We start from the raw sequence: 20,607 nt of genomic DNA on the forward strand, positions 1-20,607 counted from the left end.
CCTTGATGTGTCTGATGTCAGGTGTGAGATGTGCAGCCAGTCCAGAGGCCTTGAGGTGTCTGATGTCAGGTGTGAGATGTGCAGACAGTCCAGAGGCCTTGAGTTATGTAGTGCCAGGTGTGAGATGTGCAGCCAGTCCAGAGGCCTTGATGTGTCTGATGTCAGGTGTGAGATGTGCAGCCAGTCCAGAGGCCTTGAGGTGTCTGATGTCAGGTGTGAGATCAGCGGCCAGTCCAGAGGCCTTGAGGTGTCTGATGTCAGGTGTGAGATCAGCGGCCAGTCCAGAGGCCTTGAGGTGTCTGATGTCAGGTGTGAGATGTGCGGCCAGTCCAGAGGCCTTGAGGTGTCTGATGTCAGGTGTGAGATGTGCGGCCAGTCCAGAGGCCTTGAGGTGTCTGATGTCAGGAGTGAGATGTGCAGCCAGTCCAGAGGCCTTGAGGTGTCTGATGTCAGGTGTGAGATGTGCAGCCAGTCCAGAGGCCTTGAGGTGTCTGATGGCAGGTGTGAGATGTGCAGCCAGTCCAGAGGCCTTGAGGTGTCTGATGTCAGGAGTGAGATGTGCAGCCAGTCCAGAGGCCTTGAGGTGTCTGATGTCAGGTGTGAGATGTGCGGCCAGTCTAGAGGCCTTGAGGTGTCTGATGGCAGGTGTGAGATGTGCAGCCAGTCCAGAGGCCTTGAGGTGTCTGATGTGAGGTGTGATATGTGCAGCCAGTCCAGAGGCCTTGAGGTATGTAGTGCCAGGTGTGAGATGTGCAGCCAGTCCAGAGGCCTTGATGTGTCTGATGTCAGGTGTGAGATGTGCAGCCAGTCCAGAGGCCTTGAGGTGTCTGATGTCAGGTGTGAGATGTGCAGACAGTCCAGAGGCCTTGAGTTATGTAGTGCCAGGTGTGAGATGTGCAGCCAGTCCAGAGGCCTTGATGTGTCTGATGTCAGGTGTGAGATGTGCAGCCAGTCCAGAGGCCTTGAGGTGTCTGATGTCAGGTGTGAGATCAGCGGCCAGTCCAGAGGCCTTGAGGTGTCTGATGTCAGGTGTGAGATCAGCGGCCAGTCCAGAGGCCTTGAGGTGTCTGATGTCAGGTGTGAGATGTGCGGCCAGTCCAGAGGCCTTAAGGTGTCTGATGTCAGGTGTGAGATGTGCGGCCAGTCCAGAGGCCTTGAGGTGTCTGATGTCAGGAGTGAGATGTGCAGCCAGTCCAGAGGCCTTGAGGTGTCTGATGTCAGGTGTGAGATGTGCAGCCAGTCCAGAGGCCTTGAGGTGTCTGATGGCAGGTGTGAGATGTGCAGCCAGTCCAGAGGCCTTGAGGTGTCTGATGTCAGGTGTGAGATGTGCAGCCAGTCCAGAGGCCTTGAGTTATGTAGTGCCAGGTGTGAGATGTGCAGCCAGTCCAGAGGCCTTGAGGTGTCTGATGTCAGGTGTGAGATCAGCGGCCAGTCCAGAGGCCTTGAGGTGTCTGATGTCAGGTGTGAGATCAGCGGCCAGTCCAGAGGCCTTGAGGTGTCTGATGGCAGGTGTGAGATGTGCGGCCAGTCCAGAGGCCTTGAGGTGTCTGATGTCAGGAGTGAGATGTGCAGCCAGTCCAGAGGCCTTGAGGTGTCTGATGTCAGGTTTGAGATGTGCAGCCAGTCCAGAGGCCTTGAGGTGTCTGATGGCAGGTGTGAGATGTGCAGCCAGTCCAGAGGCATTGAGGTGTCTGATGGCAGGTGTGAGATGTGCAGCCAGTCCAGAGGCCTTGAGTTATGTAGTGCCAGGTGTGAGATGTGCAGCCAGTCCAGAGGCCTTGATGTGTCTGATGTCAGGTGTGAGATGTGCAGCCAGTCCAGAGGCCTTGAGGTGTCTGATGTCAGGTGTGAGATGTGCAGACAGTCCAGAGGCCTTGAGTTATGTAGTGCCAGGTGTGAGATGTGCAGCCAGTCCAGAGGCCTTGAGGTGTCTGATGTCAGGTGTGAGATGTGCAGCCAGTCCAGAGGCCTTGAGGTGTCTGATGTCAGGTGTGAGATGTGCAACCAGTCCAAAGGCCTTGAGTTATGTAGTGCCAGGTGTGAGATGTGATGCCAGTCCAGAGGCCTTGAGGTGTCTGATGTCAGGTGTGAGATGTGCAGCCAGTCCAGAGGCCTTGAGGTGTCTGATGTCAGGTGTGAGATGTGCAGCCAGTCCAGAGGCCTTGAGTTATGTAGCGTCAGGTGTGAGATGTGCAGCCAGTCCTAAGGCCTTGAGGTGTCTGATGTCAGGTGTGAGATGTGCAGCCAGTCCAGAGACCTTGAGGTGTCTGATGTCAGGTGTGAGATAAGCGGACAGTCCAGAGGCCTTGAGGTGTCTGATGTCAGGTGTGAGATGTGCGGCCAGTCCAGAGGCCTTGAGGTGTCTGATGTCAGGTGTGAGATGTGTGGCCAGTCCAGAGGCCTTGAGGTGTCTGATGTCAGGAGTGAGATGTGCAGCCAGTCCAGAGGCCTTGAGGTGTCTGATGTCAGGTGTGAGATGTGCAGCCAGTCCAGAGGCCTTGAGGTGTCTGATGGCAGGTGTGAGATGTGCAGCCAGTCCAGAGGCCTTGAGGTGTCTGATGTGAGGTGTGAGATGTGCAGCCAGTCCAGAGGCCTTGAGTTATGTAGTGCCAGGTGTGAGATGTGCAGCCAGTCCAGAGGCCTTGATGTGTCTGATGTCAGGTGTGAGATGTGCAGCCAGTCCAGAGGCCTTGAGGTGTCTGATGTCAGGTGTGAGATGTGCAGACAGTCCAGAGGCCTTGAGTTATGTAGTGCCAGGTGTGAGATGTGCAGCCAGTCCAGAGGCCTTGAGGTGTCTGATGTCAGGTGTGAGATGTGCAGCCAGTCCAGAGGCCTTGAGGTGTCTGATGTCAGGTGTGAGATGTGCAGCCAGTCCAAAGGCCTTGAGTTATGTAGTGCCAGGTGTGAGATGTGCAGCCAGTCCAGAGGCCTTGAGGTGTCTGATGTCTGTTGTGAGATGTGCAGCCAGTCCAGAGGCCTTGAGGTGTCTGATGTCAGGTGTGAGATGTGCAGCCAGTCCAGAGGCCTTGAGTTATATAGCGTCAGGTGTGAGATGTGCAGCCAGTCCTAAGGAACTTGAGGTGTCTGATGTCAGGTGTGAGATGTGCAGCCAGTCCAGAGACCTTGAGGTGTCTGATGTCAGGTGTGAGATAAGCGGCCAGTCCAGAGGCCTTGAGGTGTCTGATGTCAGGTGTGAGATGTGCAGCCAGTCCAGAGGCCTTGAGGTGTCTGATGTCAGGTGTGAGATGTGCAGACAGTCCAGAGGCCTTGAGTTATGTAGTGCCAGGTGTGAGATGTGCAGCCAGTCCAGAGGCCTTGAGGTGTCTGATGTCAGGTGTGAGATGTGCAGCCAGTCCAGAGGCCTTGAGGTGTCTGATGTCAGGTGTGAGATGTGCAGCCAGTCCAAAGGCCTTGAGTTATGTAGTGCCAGGTGTGAGATGTGATGCCAGTCCAGAGGCCTTGAGGTGTCTGATGTCAGGTGTGAGATGTGCAGCCAGTCCAGAGGCCTTGAGGTGTCTGATGTCAGGTGTGAGATGTGCAGCCAGTCCAGAGGCCTTGAGTTATGTAGCGTCAGGTGTGAGATGTGCAGCCAGTCCTAAGGCCTTGAGGTGTCTGATGTCAGGTGTGAGATGTGCAGCCAGTCCAGAGACCTTGAGGTGTCTGATGTCAGGTGTGAGATAAGCGGACAGTCCAGAGGCCTTGAGGTGTCTGATGTCAGGTGTGAGATGTGCGGCCAGTCCAGAGGCCTTGAGGTGTCTGATGTCAGGTGTGAGATGTGTGGCCAGTCCAGAGGCCTTGAGGTGTCTGATGTCAGGAGTGAGATGTGCAGCCAGTCCAGAGGCCTTGAGGTGTCTGATGTCAGGTGTGAGATGTGCAGCCAGTCTAGAGGCCTTGAGGTGTCTGATGGCAGGTGTGAGATGTGCAGCCAGTCCAGAGGCCTTGAGGTGTCTGATGTGAGGTGTGAGATGTGCAGCCAGTCCAGAGGCCTTGAGTTATGTAGTGCCAGGTGTGAGATGTGCAGCCAGTCCAGAGGCCTTGATGTGTCTGATGTCAGGTGTGAGATGTGCAGCCAGTCCAGAGGCCTTGAGGTGTCTGATGTCAGGTGTGAGATGTGCAGACAGTCCAGAGGCCTTGAGTTATGTAGTGCCAGGTGTGAGATGTGCAGCCAGTCCAGAGGCCTTGAGGTGTCTGATGTCAGGTGTGAGATGTGCAGCCAGTCCAGAGGCCTTGAGGTGTCTGATGTCAGGTGTGAGATGTGCAGCCAGTCCAAAGGCCTTGAGTTATGTAGTGCCAGGTGTGAGATGTGCAGCCAGTCCAGAGGCCTTGAGGTGTCTGATGTCAGGTGTGAGATGTGCAGCCAGTCCAGAGGCCTTGAGTTATATAGCGTCAGGTGTGAGATGTGCAGCCAGTCCTAAGGCCTTGAGGTGTCTGATGTCAGGTGTGAGATAAGCGGCCAGTCCAGAGGCCTTGAGGTGTCTGATGTCAGGTGTGAGATGTGCGGCCAGTCCAGAGGCCTTGAGGTGTCTGATGTCAGGTGTGAGATGTGCAGCCAGTTCAGAGGCCTTGAGGTGTCTGATGGCAGGTGTGAGATGTGCAGCCAGTCCAGAGGCCTTGAGGTGTCTGATGTGAGGTGTGAGATGTGCAGCCAGTCCAGAGGCCTTGAGTTATGTAGTGCCAGGTGTGAGATGTGCAGCCAGTCCAGAGGCCTTGAGGTGTCTGATGTCAGGAGTGAGATGTGCAGCCAGTCCAGAGGCCTTGAGGTGTCTGATGTCAGGTGTGAGATGTGCAGCCAGTCCAGAGGCCTTGAGGTGTCTGATGGCAGGTGTGAGATGTGCAGCCAGTCCAGAGGCCTTGAGTTATGTAGTACCAGGTGTGAGATATGCAGCCAGTCCAGAGGCCTTGATGTGTCTGATGTCAGCTGTGAGATGTGCAGACAGTCCAGAGGCCTTGAGTTATGTAGTGCCAGGTGTGAGATGTGCAGCCAGTCCAGAGGCCTTGAGGTGTCTGATGTCAGGTGTGAGATGTGCAGCCAGTCCAGAGGCCTTGAGGTGTCTGATGTCAGGTGTGAGATGTGCAGCCAGTCCAAAGGCCTTGAGTTATGTAGTGCCAGGTGTGAGATGTGCAGCCAGTCCAGAGGCCTTGAGGTGTCTGATGTCAGGTGTGAGATGTGCAGCCAGTCCAGAGGCCTTGAGGTGTCTGATGTCAGGTGTGAGATGTGCAGCCAGTCCAGAGGCCTTGAGTTATGTAGCGTCAGGTGTGAGATGTGCAGCCAGTCCTAAGGCCTTGAGGTGTATGATGTCAGGTGTGAGATGTGCAGCCAGTCCAGAGGCCTTGAGGTGTCTGATGTCAGGTGTGAGATGTGCAGCCAGTCCAAAGGCCTTGAGTTATGTAGTGCCAGGTGTGAGATGTGCGGCCAGTCCAGAGGCCTTGAGGTGTCTGATGTCAGGTGTGAGATCAGCGGCCAGTCCAGAGGCCTTGAGGTGTCTGATGTCAGGTGTGAGATGTGCGGCCATTCCAGAGGCCTTGAGGTGTCTGATGTCAGGAGTGAGATGTGCAGCCAGTCCAGAGGCCTTGAGGTGTCTGATGTCAGGTGTGAGATGTGCAGCCAGTCCAGAGGCCTTGAGGTGTCTGATGGCAGGTGTGAGATGTGCAGCCATTCCAGAGGCCTTGAGGTGTCTGATGTCAGGTGTGAGATCAGCGGCCAGTCCAGAGGCCTTGAGGTGTCTGATGTCAGGTGTGAGATGTGCGGCCAGTCCAGAAGCCTTGAGGTGTCTGATGTCAGGAGTGAGATGTGCAGCCAGTCCATAGGCCTTGAGGTGTCTGATGTCAGGTGTGAGATGTGCAGCCAGTCCAGAGGCCTTGAGGTGTCTGATGGCAGGTGTGAGATGTGCAGCCAGTCCAGAGGCCTTGAGGTGTCTGATGTGAGGTGTGAGATGTGCAGCCAGTCCAGAGGCCTTGAGTTATGTAGTGCCAGGTGTGAGATGTGCAGCCAGTCCAGAGGCCTTGATGTGTCTGATGTCAGGTGTGAGATGTGCAGCCAGTCCAGAGGCCTTGAGGTGTCTGATGTCAGGTGTGAGATGTGCAGACAGTCCAGAGGCCTTGAGGTGTCTGATGTCAGGTGTGAGATGTGCAGTCAGTCCAAAGGCCTTGAGTTATGTAGTGCCAGGTGTGAGATGTGCAGCCAGTCCAGAGGCCTTGAGGTGTCTGATGTCAGGTGTGAGATGTGCAGCCAGTCCAGAGGCCTTGAGTTATGTAGCGTCAGGTGTGAGATGTGCAGCCAGTCCTAAGGCCTTGAGGTGTCTGATGTCAGGTGTGAGATGTGCAGCCAGTCCAGAGACCTTGAGGTGTCTGATGTCAGGTGTGAGATAAGCGGCCAGTCCAGAGGCCTTGAGGTGTCTGATGTCAGGTGTGAGATGTGTAGCCAGTCCAGAGGCCTTGAGGTGTCTGATGTCAGGTGTGAGATGTGCGGCCAGTCCAGAGGCCTTGAGGTGTCTGATGTCAGGAGTGAGATGTGCAGCCAGTCCAGAGGCCTTGAGGTGTCTGATGTCAGGTGTGAGATGTGCAGCCAGTCCAGAGGCCTTGAGGTGTCTGATGGCAGGTGTGAGATGTGCAGCCAGTCCAGAGGCCTTGAGGTGTCTGATGTGAGGTGTGAGATGTGCAGCCAGTCCAGAGGCCTTGAGTTATGTAGTGCCAGGTGTGAGATGTGCAGCCAGTCCAGAGGCCTTCATGTGTCTGATGTCAGGTGTGAGATGTGCAGCCAGTCCAGAGGCCTTGAGTTATGTAGTGCCAGGTGTGAGATGTGCAGACAGTCCAGAGGCCTTGAGTTATGTAGTGCCAGGTGTGAGATGTGCAGCCAGTCCAGAGGCCTTGAGGTGTCTGATGTCAGGTGTGAGATGTGCAGCCAGTCCAGAGGCCTTGAGGTGTCTGATGTCAGGTGTGAGATGTGCAGCCAGTCCAGAGGCCTTGAGTTATGTAGCGTCAGGTGTGAGATGTGCAGCCAGTCCTAAGGCCTTGAGGTGTCTGATGTCAGTGTGAGATGTGCAGCCAGTCCAGAGACCTTGAGGTGTCTGATGTCAGGTGTGAGATAAGCGGCCAGTCCAGAGGCCTTGAGGTGTCTGATGTCAGGTGTGAGATGTGCGGCCAGTCCAGAGGCCTTGAGGTGTCTGATGTCAGGTGTGAGATATGCGGCCAGTCCAGAGGCCACGAGGTGTCTGATGTCAGGAGTGAGATGTGCAGCCAGTCCAGAGGCCTTGAGGTGTCTGATGTCAGGTGTGAGATGTGCAGCCAGTCCAGAGGCCTTGAGGTGTCTGATGGCAGGTGTGAGATGTGCAGCCAGTCCAGAGGCCTTGAGGTGTCTGATGTGAGGTGTGAGATGTGCAGCCAGTCCAGAGGCCTTGAGTTATGTAGTGCCAGGTGTGAGATGTGCAGCCAGTCCAGAGGCCTTGATGTGTCTGATGTCAGGTGTGAGATGTGCAGCCAGTCCAGAGGCCTTGAGGTGTCTGATGTCAGGTGTGAGATGTGCAGACAGTCCAGAGGCCTTGAGTTATGTAGTGCCAGGTGTGAGATGTGCAGCCAGTCCAGAGGCCTTGAGGTGTCTGATGGCAGGTGTGAGATGTGCAGCCAGTCCAGAGGCCTTGAGGTGTCTGATGTCAGGTGTGAGATGTGCAGCCAGTCCAAAGGCCTTGAGTTATGTAGTGCCAGGTGTGAGATGTGCAGCCAGTCCAGAGGCCTTGAGGTGTCTGATGTCAGGTGTGAGATGTGCAGCCAGTCCAGAGGCCTTGAGGTGTCTGATGTCAGGTGTGAGATGTGCAGCCAGTCCAGAGGCCTTGAGTTATGTAGCGTCAGGTGTGAGATGTGCAGCCAGTCCTAAGGCCTTGAGGTGTCTGATGTCAGGTGTGAGATGTGCAGCCAGTCCAGAGACCTTGAGGTGTCTGATGTCAGGTGTGAGATAAGCGGCCAGTCCAGAGGCCTTGAGATGTCTGATGTCAGGTGTGAGATGTGCGGCCAGTCCAGAGGCGTTGAGGTGTCTGATGTCAGGTGTGAGATGTGGAGCCAGTCCAGAGGCCTTGAGGTGTCTGATGGCAGGTGTGAGATGTGCAGCCAGTCCAGAGGCCTTGAGGTGTCTGATGTGAGGTGTGAGATGTGCAGCCAGTTCAGAGGCCTTGAGTTATGTAGTGCCAGGTGTGAGATGTGCAGCCAGTCCAGAGGCCTTGAGGTGTCTGATGTCAGGAGTGAGATGTGCAGCCAGTCCAGAGGCCTTGAGGTGTCTGATGTCAGGTGTGAGATGTGCAGCCAGTCCAGAGGCCTTGAGGTGTCTGATGGCAGGTGTGAGATGTGCAGCCAGTCCAGAGGCCTTGAGGTGTCTGATGTGAGGTGTGAGATGTGCAGCCAGTCCAGAGGCCTTGAGTTATGTAGTGCCAGGTGTGAGATATGCAGCCAGTCCAGAGGCCTTGATGTGTCTGATGTCAGGTGTGAGATGTGCAGCCAGTCCAGAGGCCTTGAGGTGTCTGATGTCAGGTGTGAGATGTGCAGACAGTCCAGAGGCCTTGAGTTATGTAGTGCCAGGTGTGAGATGTGCAGCCAGTCCAGAGGCCTTGAGGTGTCTGATGTCAGGTGTGAGATGTGCAGCCAGTCCAGAGGCCTTGAGGTGTCTGATGTCAGGTGTGAGATGTACAGCCAGTCCAAAGGCCTTGAGTTATGTAGTGCCAGGTGTGAGATGTGCCACCAGTCCAGAGGCCTTGAGGTGTCTGATGTCAGGTGTGAGATGTGCAGCCAGTCCAGAGGCCTTGAGGTGTCTGATGTCAGGTGTGAGATGTGCAGCCAGTCCAGAGGCCTTGAGTTATGTAGCGTCAGGTGTGAGATGTGCAGCCAGTCCTAAGGCCTTGAGGTGTCTGATGTCAGGTGTGAGATGTGCAGCCAGTCCAGAGACCTTGAGGTGTCTGATGTCAGGTGTGAGATAAGCGGCCAGTCCAGAGGCCTTGAGGTGTCTGATGTCAGGTGTGAGATGTGCGGCCAGTCCAGAGTCCTTGAGGTGTCTGATGTCAGGAGGGAGATGAGCGGCCAGTCCAGAGGTCTTGAGGTGTCTGATGTCAGGTGTGAGATGTGCAGCCAGTCCAGAGGCCTTGAGGTGTCTGATGTCAGGTGTGAGATGTGCAGCCAGTCCTGAGGCCTTGAGTTATGTGGTGTCAGGTGTGATATGTGCGGCCAGTCTAGAGGCCTTGAGGTGTCTGATGTCAGGTGTGAGATGTGCAGCCAGTCCAGAGGCCTTGAGGTGTCTGATGTCAGGTGTGAGATGTGCGGCCAGTCCAGAGGCCTTGAGGTGTCTGATGGCAGGTGTGAGATGTGCAGCCAGTTCAGAGGCCTTGAGGTGTGTGATGTGAGGTGTGAGATGTGCAGCCAGTCCAGAGGCCTTGAGTTATGTAGTGCCAGGTGTGAGATGTGCAGCCAGTCCAGAGGCCTTGAGGTGTCTGATGTCAGGTGTCAGATGTGCAGCCAGTCCAGAGGCCTTGAGGTGTCTGATGTCAGGTGTGAGATGTGCAGCCAGTCCAGAGGCCTTGAGTTATGTAGTGCCAGGTGTGAGATGTGCAGCCAGTCCTAGGGCCTTGAGGTGTCTGATGTCAGGTGTGAGATGTGTAGCCAGTCCAGAGGCCTTGAGGTGTCTGATGTCAGGTGTGAGATGTGCAGCCAGTCCAGAGGCCTTGAGGTGTCTGATGTCAGGAGTGAGATGTGCAGCCAGTCCTAAGGCCTGGAGGTGTCTGATGTCAGGTGTGAGATGTGCAGCCAGTCCTAAGGCCTGGAGGTGTCTGATGTCAGGTGTGAGATGTGCAGCCAGTCCAGAGACCTTGAGGTGACTGGTGTCAGGAGTGAGATGTGCAGCCAGTCCTAAGGCCTTGAGGTGTCTGATGTCAGGTGTGAGATGTGCAGCCAGTCCAGAGACCTTGAGGTGTCTGATGTCAGGTGTGAGATGTGCAGCCAGTCCAGCCGCGTTGAGGGTTTTGAGGTGTGTAGTGTCAGGTGCAAGAAGGCCTGGTTTGTATCAGCCTGGTCTGAGTCTCCCTGGTCTGAGTCTGCCTTCTCTGTACCTGCAGAGTCTGTGTCTGCCTGCTCTGTGTCTGGTCTGTTTCTGTCTGGTCTGCATCTGCCTAGTCTGTGTGTAACTGGTCAGTGTTGCCTGGTCTGTCTCTATCTGGTCTCTATCTGCCTGGTCTGTAGCTGCCTGGTCTGTAGCTGCCTGTCTGTGTCTGCCTGATCTATAACTGCCTCATCCGTATCCACCTAGTCTGTGTCTGCCTGGTCTGTATCTGCCTTTAGCTCGGTTGTATGCTAGAGATCTAGTAGCCTGCCTGGTCTGTGTATGCCTGGTCTGTGTCTGCCTCGTCCATATCCACCCGGTCTGTGTCTGCCTGGTCTGTATGTAGCTGGTCTGTATCAGCCTCTGTCTTCTGGTCTGAGTCTGCCTGGTTAGTATCTGTGTGGTCTGTGTCTGCCTGGTCTGTATCTCTCTGGTCCATATTTCCCTGGTCTGTATCCACCTGGTCTGTGTCTGCCAGGTCTGTATCTGCGTGGTCTAAGTCTGACTGCTCCGTATCTGCCTGGTTAGTCTCTGCATCGTCTGTGTCTGCCTGCCCTATACCTGTCCGGTCTGTATCCACCTGGTCTGTATCTGCATGGTCTGTATCCACCTGGTCTGTGTCTGCCTGGTCTGTGTCTGCCTGGTCTGTATCTGCATGGTCTGTGACTGTCTGGTCAGTGTTGCCTGGCCTGTGTCTGCCCTGAGTCGTCCCAGCCTGCCCGGTCTGTATCTGCCCGGTCTGTATCTGCCTGGTCTGTGTTTGCCTGCTCTGTATCTGCCTGCTCTGTATCTGCCTGGTCTGTGTGTGGTCTGTATCTGCCTGGTCTGTGTCTTTCTGGTCTGTATCTGCCTGGTCTGTGTCTTCCTGGTCTGTATCTGCCTGGTCTGTGTCTGCCTGGTCTGTATCTGCATGGTCTGTGACTGTCTGGTCAGTGTTGCCTGGCCTGTGTGTGACTGGTCTGTATCCGCCTGGTCTGTATCCGCCTGGTCTGTGTGTGGTCTGTATCTGCCTGGTCTGTGTCTTCCTGGTCTGTATCTGCCTGGTCTGTGTCTGCCTGGTCTGTATCTGCATGGTCTGTGACTGTCTGGTCAGTGTTGCCTGGCCTGTGTGTGCCTGGTCTGTATCTGCCTGGTCTGTGAGTGGTCTGTGTCTGCCTGGTCTGTATCTGCATGGTCTGTGACTGTCTGGTCAGTGTTGCCTGGCCTGTGTGTGCCTGGTCTGTATCCGCCTGGTCTGTGTCCGCCTCGGGCTCGCTTGTATGTCAGTCACCCAGTGGCAGGCTCGAGCCTCACCTCTGCCCCCTCTCCCCCTCACTAGATCATCGGAGTAGATCCCGAGGGATCCATCGTGGCGCTGCCCCCGGAGCTCAACAAGGGCGGCCTGCAGAAGTTCATCGTGGAGGGCATCGGCCATGACTACATCCCCACCGTGCTGGACCGATCGGTGAGTACCGAGGACCCCGGGCCCAGGGCTGAGGTCACACAGCCTCTAGGAATGATACACTCAGCGGCAGAGAGGAGAAGAGAGTCATTCATTCATGCAACCTCAGAATAAGATACTGAATGATGCCCTCACCGGCAGAGAGGAGAAGAGAGTCATTCATTCATGCAAATCAAGATACTGAATGATGCCCTCACCAGCAGAGAGGAGAAGAGAGTCATTCATTCATGCAAATCAAGATACTGAATGAAGCCCTCACCAGCAGAGAGGAGAAGAGAGTCATTCATTCATGCAAATCAAGATACTGAATGATGCACTCACCAGCAGAGAGCAGAAGAGAGTCATTCATTCATGCAAATCAAGATACTGAATGATGCCCTCACCAGCAGAGGGGAGAAGAAAGTCATTCATTCATGCAAATTCAGAATTAGATACTGAATGATGCCCTCACCGGCAGGGAGGAGAAGAAAGTCATTCATTCATGCAAATTCAGAATTAGATACTGAATGATGCCCTCACCGGCAGGGAGGAGAAGAAAGTCATTCATTCATGCAAATTCAGAATAAGATACTGAATGAAGTCTTCACCGGCAGGGAGGAGAAGAAAGTCATTCATTCATGCAAATTCAGAATTAGATACTGAATGATGCCCTCACCGGCAGGGAGGAGAAGAAAGGCATTAATTCATGCAAATTCAGAATTAGATACTGAATGACGCCGTCACCGGCAGGGAGGAGAAGAAAGTCATCCATTCATGCAAATTCAGAATAAGATACTGAATGATGCCTTCACCAGCAGAGAGGAGAAGAAAAAAGTCATTCATTCATGCAAACTCAGAATAAGATACTGAATGATGCACTCACTAGCAGAGAGGAGAGGAAAGTCATTCATTTAAGGAAACTCGGAATGAGATACTGAATGATATACTCACCAGCAGAAAGGAGAAGAAAGTAATTCTTTTATGCAAATTCACAATAAAATACTCTATTTAGGAGCAGAAAGTTAAAACACACATATTGCCAGATGTGGACATTTAAACCAATTTAAACCATATCTGTGACTGCTTCTCAATGAAGAAATCATTTTTTTTTAAACGCAGCCCGTTTTCCTTAGCAGGCTGCGCTTATAAAAAAAAAAAAGGAAGTTTTCTTTTCATTTTTTAAGAGTAGGCAGTGGTCTGTGAAATACTTCTAAAGAGATTCAGGAAGGGGTCTCTTGCGTATGGGTTACCACCAATTTGGAATTGGTGGTAATCTGCAAACGTTTTGCAACCGCATTTCGGTTGCAAAACATTCAAACCTTCTACTGCGAGTCAGATTCAGGAAGGGACGCCCTAAACTCGCCCCTTCCTAATACCGAATTGCAATTTTGCATTGGAACATGCCAAACAGGCTTTTAGCATTCGCTGACGGCCCGATTCTGCGAATCGGAGCATTTGCGACCGCAAACAAGCTTTGATCATCTGTCCCTTAGTGTCCAGTCCAGAATTTTTCTTTGCATTCTGAGACTCCTGGTTCTTGCAGAGCCCTCCCTCCCCTGCACCAGCACTCTGAGGGCAGAGCCCTCCCTCATCTACACCAGCACTCTGAGGGCAGAGCCCTCCCTCTGCTGCACCAGCACTCTGAGGGCAGAGCCCTCCCTCTCCTGCACCAGCACTCTGAGGTCAGAGCCCTCCCTCCCCTGCACCAGCACTCTGAGGTCAGAGCCCTCCCTCTCCTGCACCGGCACTCTGAGGTCAGAGCCCTCCCTCCCCTGCACCAGCACTCTGAGGGCAGCGCCCTCCCTCCGCTGCACCAGCACACTGAGGGCAGAACCCTCCATCTGGGGGCAGAGCCCTCCCTCTGCTGCACCAGCACTCTGAGGGCAGAGCCCTCCCTCCTCTGCACCAGCACACTGAGGGCAGCGCCCTCCCTCCTCTGCATCAGCACACTGAGGGCAGCGCCCTCCCTCAGCTGCACCAGCACTCTGGGCAGAGCCCTCCCTCCGCTGCACCAGCACACTGAGGGCAGAACCCTCCATCTGGGGGCAGAGCCCTCCCTCGTCTACACCAGCACTCTGAGGGCAGAGCCCTCTCTGTTGCACCAGCACACTGAGGGCAGAGCCCTACCTCCCCTGCACCAGCATACTGAGGGCAGAGCCCTCCCTCGTCTACACCAGCACTCTGAGGGCAGAGCACTCCCTCTGTTGCACCAGCACACTGAGGGCAGAGCCCTCCCTCCCCTGCACCAGCGCTCTGAGGGCAGAGCCCTCCCTCAGCTGCACCAGCACTCTGAGGGCAGAGCCCTCCCTCTCCTGCACCAGCACTCTGAGGGCAGAGCCTTCCTTCCGCTGCACCAGCACTCTGAGGGCAGAGCCCTCTCTCTCCTGCACCAGCACTCTGAGGGAAGAGCCCTCCCTCTGCCGCACCAGCACTCTGAGGGCAGAGCCCTCCCTCTCCTGCACCGGCACTCTGAGGTCAGAGCCCTCCCTCCCCTGCACCAGCACTCTGAGGTCAGAGCCCTCCCCTTAAACGGCAGAGCCCTCCCTCTGCTGCAGCAGCACTCTGAGGTCAGAGCCCTCCCTACTCTGCACCTGCCCTCTGAGGGCAGAGCCCTCTCTCCGCTGCACCAGCACCCTGAGGGCAGAGCCCATCCTCTCCTGCACCAGCACTCTGAGGGCAGAGCCCTCCCTCCTCCTCACCAGCCCTCTGAGGGCAGAGCCCTCCCTCCACTGCACCAGCACCCTGAGGGCAGAGCCCACCCTCTCCTGCACCAGCACTCTGAGGGCAGAGCCCTCTCTCTCCTGCACCAGCACGCTGAGGGCAGAGCCCTCCTCTGCACCAGCCCTCTTAGGGCAGAACCCTCCCTCCTCCTCACCAGCACTCTGAGGGCAGAGCCCTCCCTCAGCTGCACCAGCACACTGAGGGCAGAGCCCTCTCTCTCCTGCACCAGCACGCTGAGGGCAGAGCCCTCCTCTGCACCAGCCCTCTAAGGGCAGAGCCCTCCCTCCTCCTCACCAGCACTCTGAGGTCAGAGCCCTCCCTCCACTGGCAGCACCAACTGAAAGGTTTGAGTATCATTTGCACCCAGAGCAGGGCAGGAGGCAGCACATGTGCTTAGCATGATCAGGGGCACACGGCTGCAGCTGGTTACATGTACTCGGTTAGGGACCCTCTGCACAGTGCAGTCCAACTCCTGCAACTTGACCTCAGGATGTGGAGGTTATTGATGCAAACTTTATTGGAAAAAGTCCCCCTCCCCTCATCCTGCAGCAGCACATTCTGTCCCACGGGTCCATCTCCTAAGAGATCACCTGACTCTGTTTGTCAGATCACAGCTGGACCCAGGTTTTTCTTGAGTCTGGCTGCCCTGTGCTTCCTAAGGTTTGTTCAGGGTGACTTGATGTCATTCTTTGACCCCTAGGGATCAGTTTTTCCAGGCTTTTGGTAAGGCTGCCAGCTCTTTGTTTTGGATTTCATACATACACACCTTCCAAGAAGTGATGTTTTTGTTCCTCCTTCACTCCCTGTAGTATTTTTTGCATTATTTTCTCTCTTCTGCACCAGACCTGTGTTCCAGTTCTCTGCCAGAGAGCCTTTCCTTAAGTATGTTTGCTCCTCTTTGCTCTGAGTGTCTGTTGTCTTCATTGAGAGGGGCCATGTGGCATCCCTTGAGGGCTCCCACAGACTTGTCCCCTGAACCAAGGCACTTCCTGTCCGAAGACCACAGCTCCGTCCACAACTTTATACTTAAGGTGAGTTCAGAGAGCTCCACATCTTCTCCATAGAGGGGGGTTATGGTGAAGACGTTCACTTACAGGATCTGCCTGACAAGATGGCCTCACCCGTCGCACAGCTTCAATGAACTGGTCCCTGCTGCTGGGTCAGGCAACGGGCCTCTGGAGTTTGTGCTGCAGAGGGATCCACAGGCTCACCCAGAAGGTCATCCACAGGGTCACCCATGGGGCCATCCAAAGGGTCATCTACAGGTTAATCCACAGGGTCACCCAAAAGGGCATCCAAAGGGTCATTTACGGCCATCCACAGGGTCATCCCCGAGATCATCCTCAGGTTCATCCATGGGGTCATCCACATGTTCACCCACGGGGTCACCCACAGTGTCATCCACAGCGTCATCCACAGGGCCATCCACAGGTTCATCCACAGGTTCACCCACGGGGTCACCCACAGTGTCATCCACAGGGTCATCCACAGGTTCCCCCACAGGGTCACCCACTGGATCATCCACAGGTTCACCCATAGGGTCGTCTAGGGTGATCCACGAGGTCACTCACAGGGTCACCCACAGATTCATCCACAGGTTCACCCACAGGGTCATCCACAGATTCATCCACATGTTCACCCACAGGTTCATCCACAGGGTCACCCACAGGTTCATCCACAGGGTCACCCACAGATTCACCCACAGGGTCACCCACAGGGTCACCCACAGATTCATCCACAGGATCACCCACAGGGTCACCCACAGGTTCATCCACATGTTCACCCACGGGGTCACCCACAGTGTCATCCACAGCGTCATCCACAGGGCCATCCACAGGTTCATCCACAGGTTCACCCACGGGGTCACCCACAGTGTCATCCACAGGGTCATCCACAGGTTCCCCCACAGGGTCACCCACTGGATCATCCACAGGTTCACCCATAGGGTCGTCTAGGGTCATCCACGAGGTCACCCACAGGGTCACCCACAGATTCATCAACGAGGTCACCCACAGGGTCATCAAGGGTCACCCACAAGGTCACCCACAGGTTCACTCACAGGTTCACTCACAGGGCCACCATGGGTACATGACCGCTCTGCGTTGCGAGGGCGCGTGGCCTCCATGCGGGGCCCCCGCCCTCTTCTGCAACTGGATGAAAGGTGCACAGGGGGGGCTCTGACGAGCTCACGGTGCTTCTGTGGGTGTCCTACTGAGACCCCGCTTACCTTGTCTGCCCTCTTCAAGCAGATGTGTCATTCTCAGTTCACCCCCTTCTGAAGTAGATGTAAATGGGCGGGCATTGCTGCAGCCCCTCTCTCGGGCATCGACTCCTGTTGCATGAAGGTGGTCAGGGCTCCCTGGCACGTCCGCTCTCTCCCTCCCAGGTCAAGAGCCTCCTACCCACCAGTGGCATCTCCCCATCCCTCCCATGTCTGCCCTCTTCTCCCTCCCTGACCCCTGTCCACCACCGACCGCTCCAACAGGGGGCAGTGCATCTCCACAGGAGTGGATGTCTGTAGTGCCCCCGGTGCCCCGCCTGCCCCCTGTCTGTGCCACGCATTGATTGGCAGCCACTGATGGTGATTTTTGGAATGCGTCACATACGTGTGCTTGTGCGATCACTTGTGTCACTGGGCGTGCGCCTAGACCCTGGTGCACAAGCGCCTCACTGTGAGCTTAGAACACGCAGGCCTGTCCACGTGTGAGGGCAGGTCCCCCCTCTGCCCCTCTGAGCTGGACAGCAGGGTGCAACCGCTGGAACAGTAGCAAGGTTGTTCTTCTGGACACAACTTTAGCGCCTATGTCCCATTCTTGTAGGATGGGAATTGTGGCTCCCAGGCTTCCTATTGCTTTTGTGTTTAATACTTTAAGAACACAAAGCTGGAAGTTTGGGAACACCGGCGCCTCGTACTGTCCTGAGGAGGCCATCAATGAGCCGAACGCGTTGACATTGTGTTTTTTAAGGAGCCCATGATTGAAAGCAGAAAGTATTAAAAAAAAAAAACTTTTATTGAGAGACCCTAGATGATTGAACTATCTATATAGCGCGTCTCTTTTCGAAAATATTGCTATATAAGGACTGGGGTTCATAAGGGTATGGACATTTATGGACATTTGTATGTTTTGGTGTTGTTTTTCAACGAATGTACATGCTTAATGAGACAATAGGATTGTTCCTTTTCCACTTAAGAAATGTTTACATTTGCTTGATGCATAATAAAGTAGGCTTGATATAATTTTCACAAACTCCTCCAGTATTAATTAAGTGATTACTGTAGAGGTATAAGTTGTTGAATTCATCCCTCTGGACTCTGTTGATTTAGGTATATCGGGCTCTAGTTACAGCACACAGTGGCAAGTAGACGGTGCCAAAGTGTGACTAGCGCCTAGAGTGCTGAGGAACACCAAGCGCTGATGCTGCCATCAGAGACAAGCGTAAAGCGACAGAGGTGTCTAGTTTATCATACTCACTCCGTGACTGACATTATACTGCCGCAGGGTATCTCAAGTGGTGAAATCAACCCATGCATCCTAGAAAGAAGTGCTTCGAAGACTTACACACACGCTCTGCGCTCCCTAAGCTCTGATGCCGCAGCTCACCACGGCAGAAAGACCCCAGGAGCCTGGTTTAAAATGTGGGACCACGTCAACAGGCACGAAGCCTTCTCTGGGGGTCTCAGTCACTAGAACTGTCCTGCTCTGGGGGTCTCAGTCACTAGACCTCTGCTGCTCTTAGGGTCTCAGTCACTGGACTTCTCCTGCTCTGGGGTCTCAGTCACTAGACCTCTGCTGCTCTTAGGGTCTCAGTCACTAGACCTCTGCTGCTCTGGGGGTCTCGGTCACTTGACCTCTGCTGCTCTTAGGGTCTCAGTCACTGGACTTCTGCTGCTCTGGGGTATCGGACACTAGACCTCTCCTGCTGTGGAGGCCTAGGTCACTAGAACTGTCCTGCTCTGGGGGTCTCAGTCATCAGACCTCCCCTGTTCTGGAGGTCTTAGTCACTAGACCTCCCCTGTTCTGGGTGTTTCCGTCACTAGACGTCTGCTGCTATGGGGATCTCGGTCACTAGACCTGTCCTTCTCTGGGGGTCTCGGTCACTAGACCTCTGTTGCTCAGGGGTCTCGGTCACTAGACCAGTCCTGCTCTGGAGGTCTCAGTCACTAGACCTGTCCTGCTCTGAGGGTCTCGGTCACTAGACTGCGCCTGCTCTGGGAGTCTCAGTCACTAGACCTGTCCTGCTCTGAGGGTCTCGGTCACTAGACTGCGCCTGCTCTGGGGGTCTCGGTCACTAGACCGCGCCTGCTCTAGAGGTCTCAGTCACTAGACCTGTCCTGCTCTGGGGGTCCCGGTCACTAGACCTCTGTTGCTCAGGGGTCTCGGTCACTAGACCGCGCCTGCTTTGGGGGTCTCGGTCACTAGACCTCTGTTGCTCAGGGGTCTCGGTTACTAGACCTCTGTTGCTGAGGGGTCTCGGCCACTAGACCGCGCCTACTCTGGAGGTCTCAGTCACTAGACCTGTCCTGCTCTGGGGGTCCCGGTCACTAGACCTCTGTTGCTCAGGGGTCTCGGTCACTAGACCGCGCCTGCTCTTGTGTCACCCATAGACACTCTTCCCTTCCTCGCATCTGGTACCATGCCACTGATATAGCAGGGGTGGCACGGACCCTAATGCAAGAAGGGACGTTTGCCTTTTTTCTGCTTGTTGGGTAACACATGTTTCCATCATTGGAGTGCACTGGGCCCCTCACACTCTGGGCCCTGGTGGCACTGCACCTGTTGCACTAATGGTAACTAGTTCCCTTGCACCATGATTTCTTTGAATGAAAAGCCTCCTCAGCTGTGTGTGTTGTGCCCACCCCAGTCTGAGCGGATTCGTCTTCCTCCGCAGGTGGTGGACCAGTGGTGCAAGGTCAGCGACAAGGACTCCTTCCTCATGGCGCGGCGGATGATCCGGGAGGAGGGCATCTTGTGTGGTGAGTACACCCAGCAGTGGCAATAATGACTAGTGGCACATGGGGAACAACGCGGAGAAACATGACAGACCATAACTGGTACTGAGGGGTCTCACCAAAGGGAGGCGTGCCAATGAGCAGTGTGCCAGACCATACCCAGTACTGAGGGGTCTCACCCAAGGGAGGCGTGCCATTGGGTAGAGTGCCAGACCATAACTGGTACTGAGGGGTCTCACCAAAGGGAGGCGTGCCAATGAGCAGTGTGCCAGACCATACCCAGTACTGAGGGGTCTCACCCAAGGGAGGCATGCCAACATTAGTGTGCCAGACTAAAACTGGTACTGATGGGTCTCACCCCAATGAAGGTCACCTAGGTCCTACCTAAGCAAAAAGCACCAGTGGGGAGAGTACCAGACCAGGACTGGTACTGCGGTGTCCAACCCAAGGTGAGGCTGCCAATGGAGAGAGACAGAACATGACTGGTCCTAATGGGTCTCACCCAGCAATCTTGGCCGGGGAGAGGTGCCAATGGGGAGACCATGGCTAGATCTCTCTCAAGGGAAACCTGCCAATCGGGAGGGAGACTGACCATAACAGGTGTGGGGGCTCACCCGAGGGACTCTGCCAATAGGTAAGGTCCAGGCCATGACCCAGAGAAGAGTCCCGAGGGTCTGACGTAGGAGGTGTGTGCTAATGAGAAGAGCGTCAGACCATGCCTGGGATTGAAGGGTCTCACCCTAGGAAGGTGTGCCAGTGGGGAGCAAGGCAGATGGTGCCTGGTGATGTGGGGTCTCACACAAGCGAAGGATATCAATGGGGAGAGAGTCAGACCATACCTGGGATTGGAGGGTCTCACCTCAGGGAAGTTTGCCAATTGGGAGATAGGCGGACTGCGCCTTGTGCTGAGGGGTTCCACTCAAGGGAAGGGGATCAATGGGGAGAGAGGGAGACCAAGCCTGACTCAAGGGGGTCTCCTTTTGTGGCTAGAGGCACACCACAACTCATATTGAGGGGTCTCACCCATACAAAGGCTGCCAGTGGGGAGAAAAGCAGACGATACCTGGTGCTGAGACGTCTCACCCAAGGAAGCTGTGCCAGTGAGGAGAGAGACAATGTCTGATGTAGGGCAGTCTTACGACGCAGGAAGATGCCAACAGGGCCAGTGGCAGTATATGTCTGGCACAGAGGGGTCTCCTTCCAGGGAAGTGAAAGTGAACTAATGAGGCGAGAGGCAGACCATGACTCATACTGAAGACTGTCACTACAGAGAGAGGGAGGCCATGACTCACGCTAAGACTGCCAATGGGAGGAGAGGTAGACATTCTCTCATGTTGAAGGCTGCCAATAGAAGGAGAGGTAGGCCATGACTTATACTGAAGGTAACAAATGGGGTGAGAAGTAGACCATGTCTCATACTGAAGGCTGCCCAGGGGAGAGAGC

The 20,607-nt window shown here is 54.9% G+C and overlaps 1 protein-coding gene across 1 annotated transcript in view; it reads left to right on the forward strand.

The window, feature by feature from the left end:
• LOC138248933 (cystathionine beta-synthase-like) overlaps positions 1 to 20,607 on the forward strand; it is a 151,501-nt gene that overhangs the window by 109,690 nt on the left and 21,204 nt on the right. The window contains exons 9-10 of the mRNA XM_069202963.1: positions 11,391 to 11,516; positions 19,104 to 19,188. Coding sequence (XP_069059064.1) covers positions 11,391 to 11,516; positions 19,104 to 19,188 — 211 coding nt within the window. The remainder of the gene's footprint in view (positions 1 to 11,390; positions 11,517 to 19,103; positions 19,189 to 20,607) is intronic.

The sequence above is a fragment of the Pleurodeles waltl genome, chromosome 8, assembly GCF_031143425.1.
Source record: "Pleurodeles waltl isolate 20211129_DDA chromosome 8, aPleWal1.hap1.20221129, whole genome shotgun sequence".
NCBI classification, from domain to species: Eukaryota; Metazoa; Chordata; class Amphibia; order Caudata; family Salamandridae; genus Pleurodeles; species Pleurodeles waltl.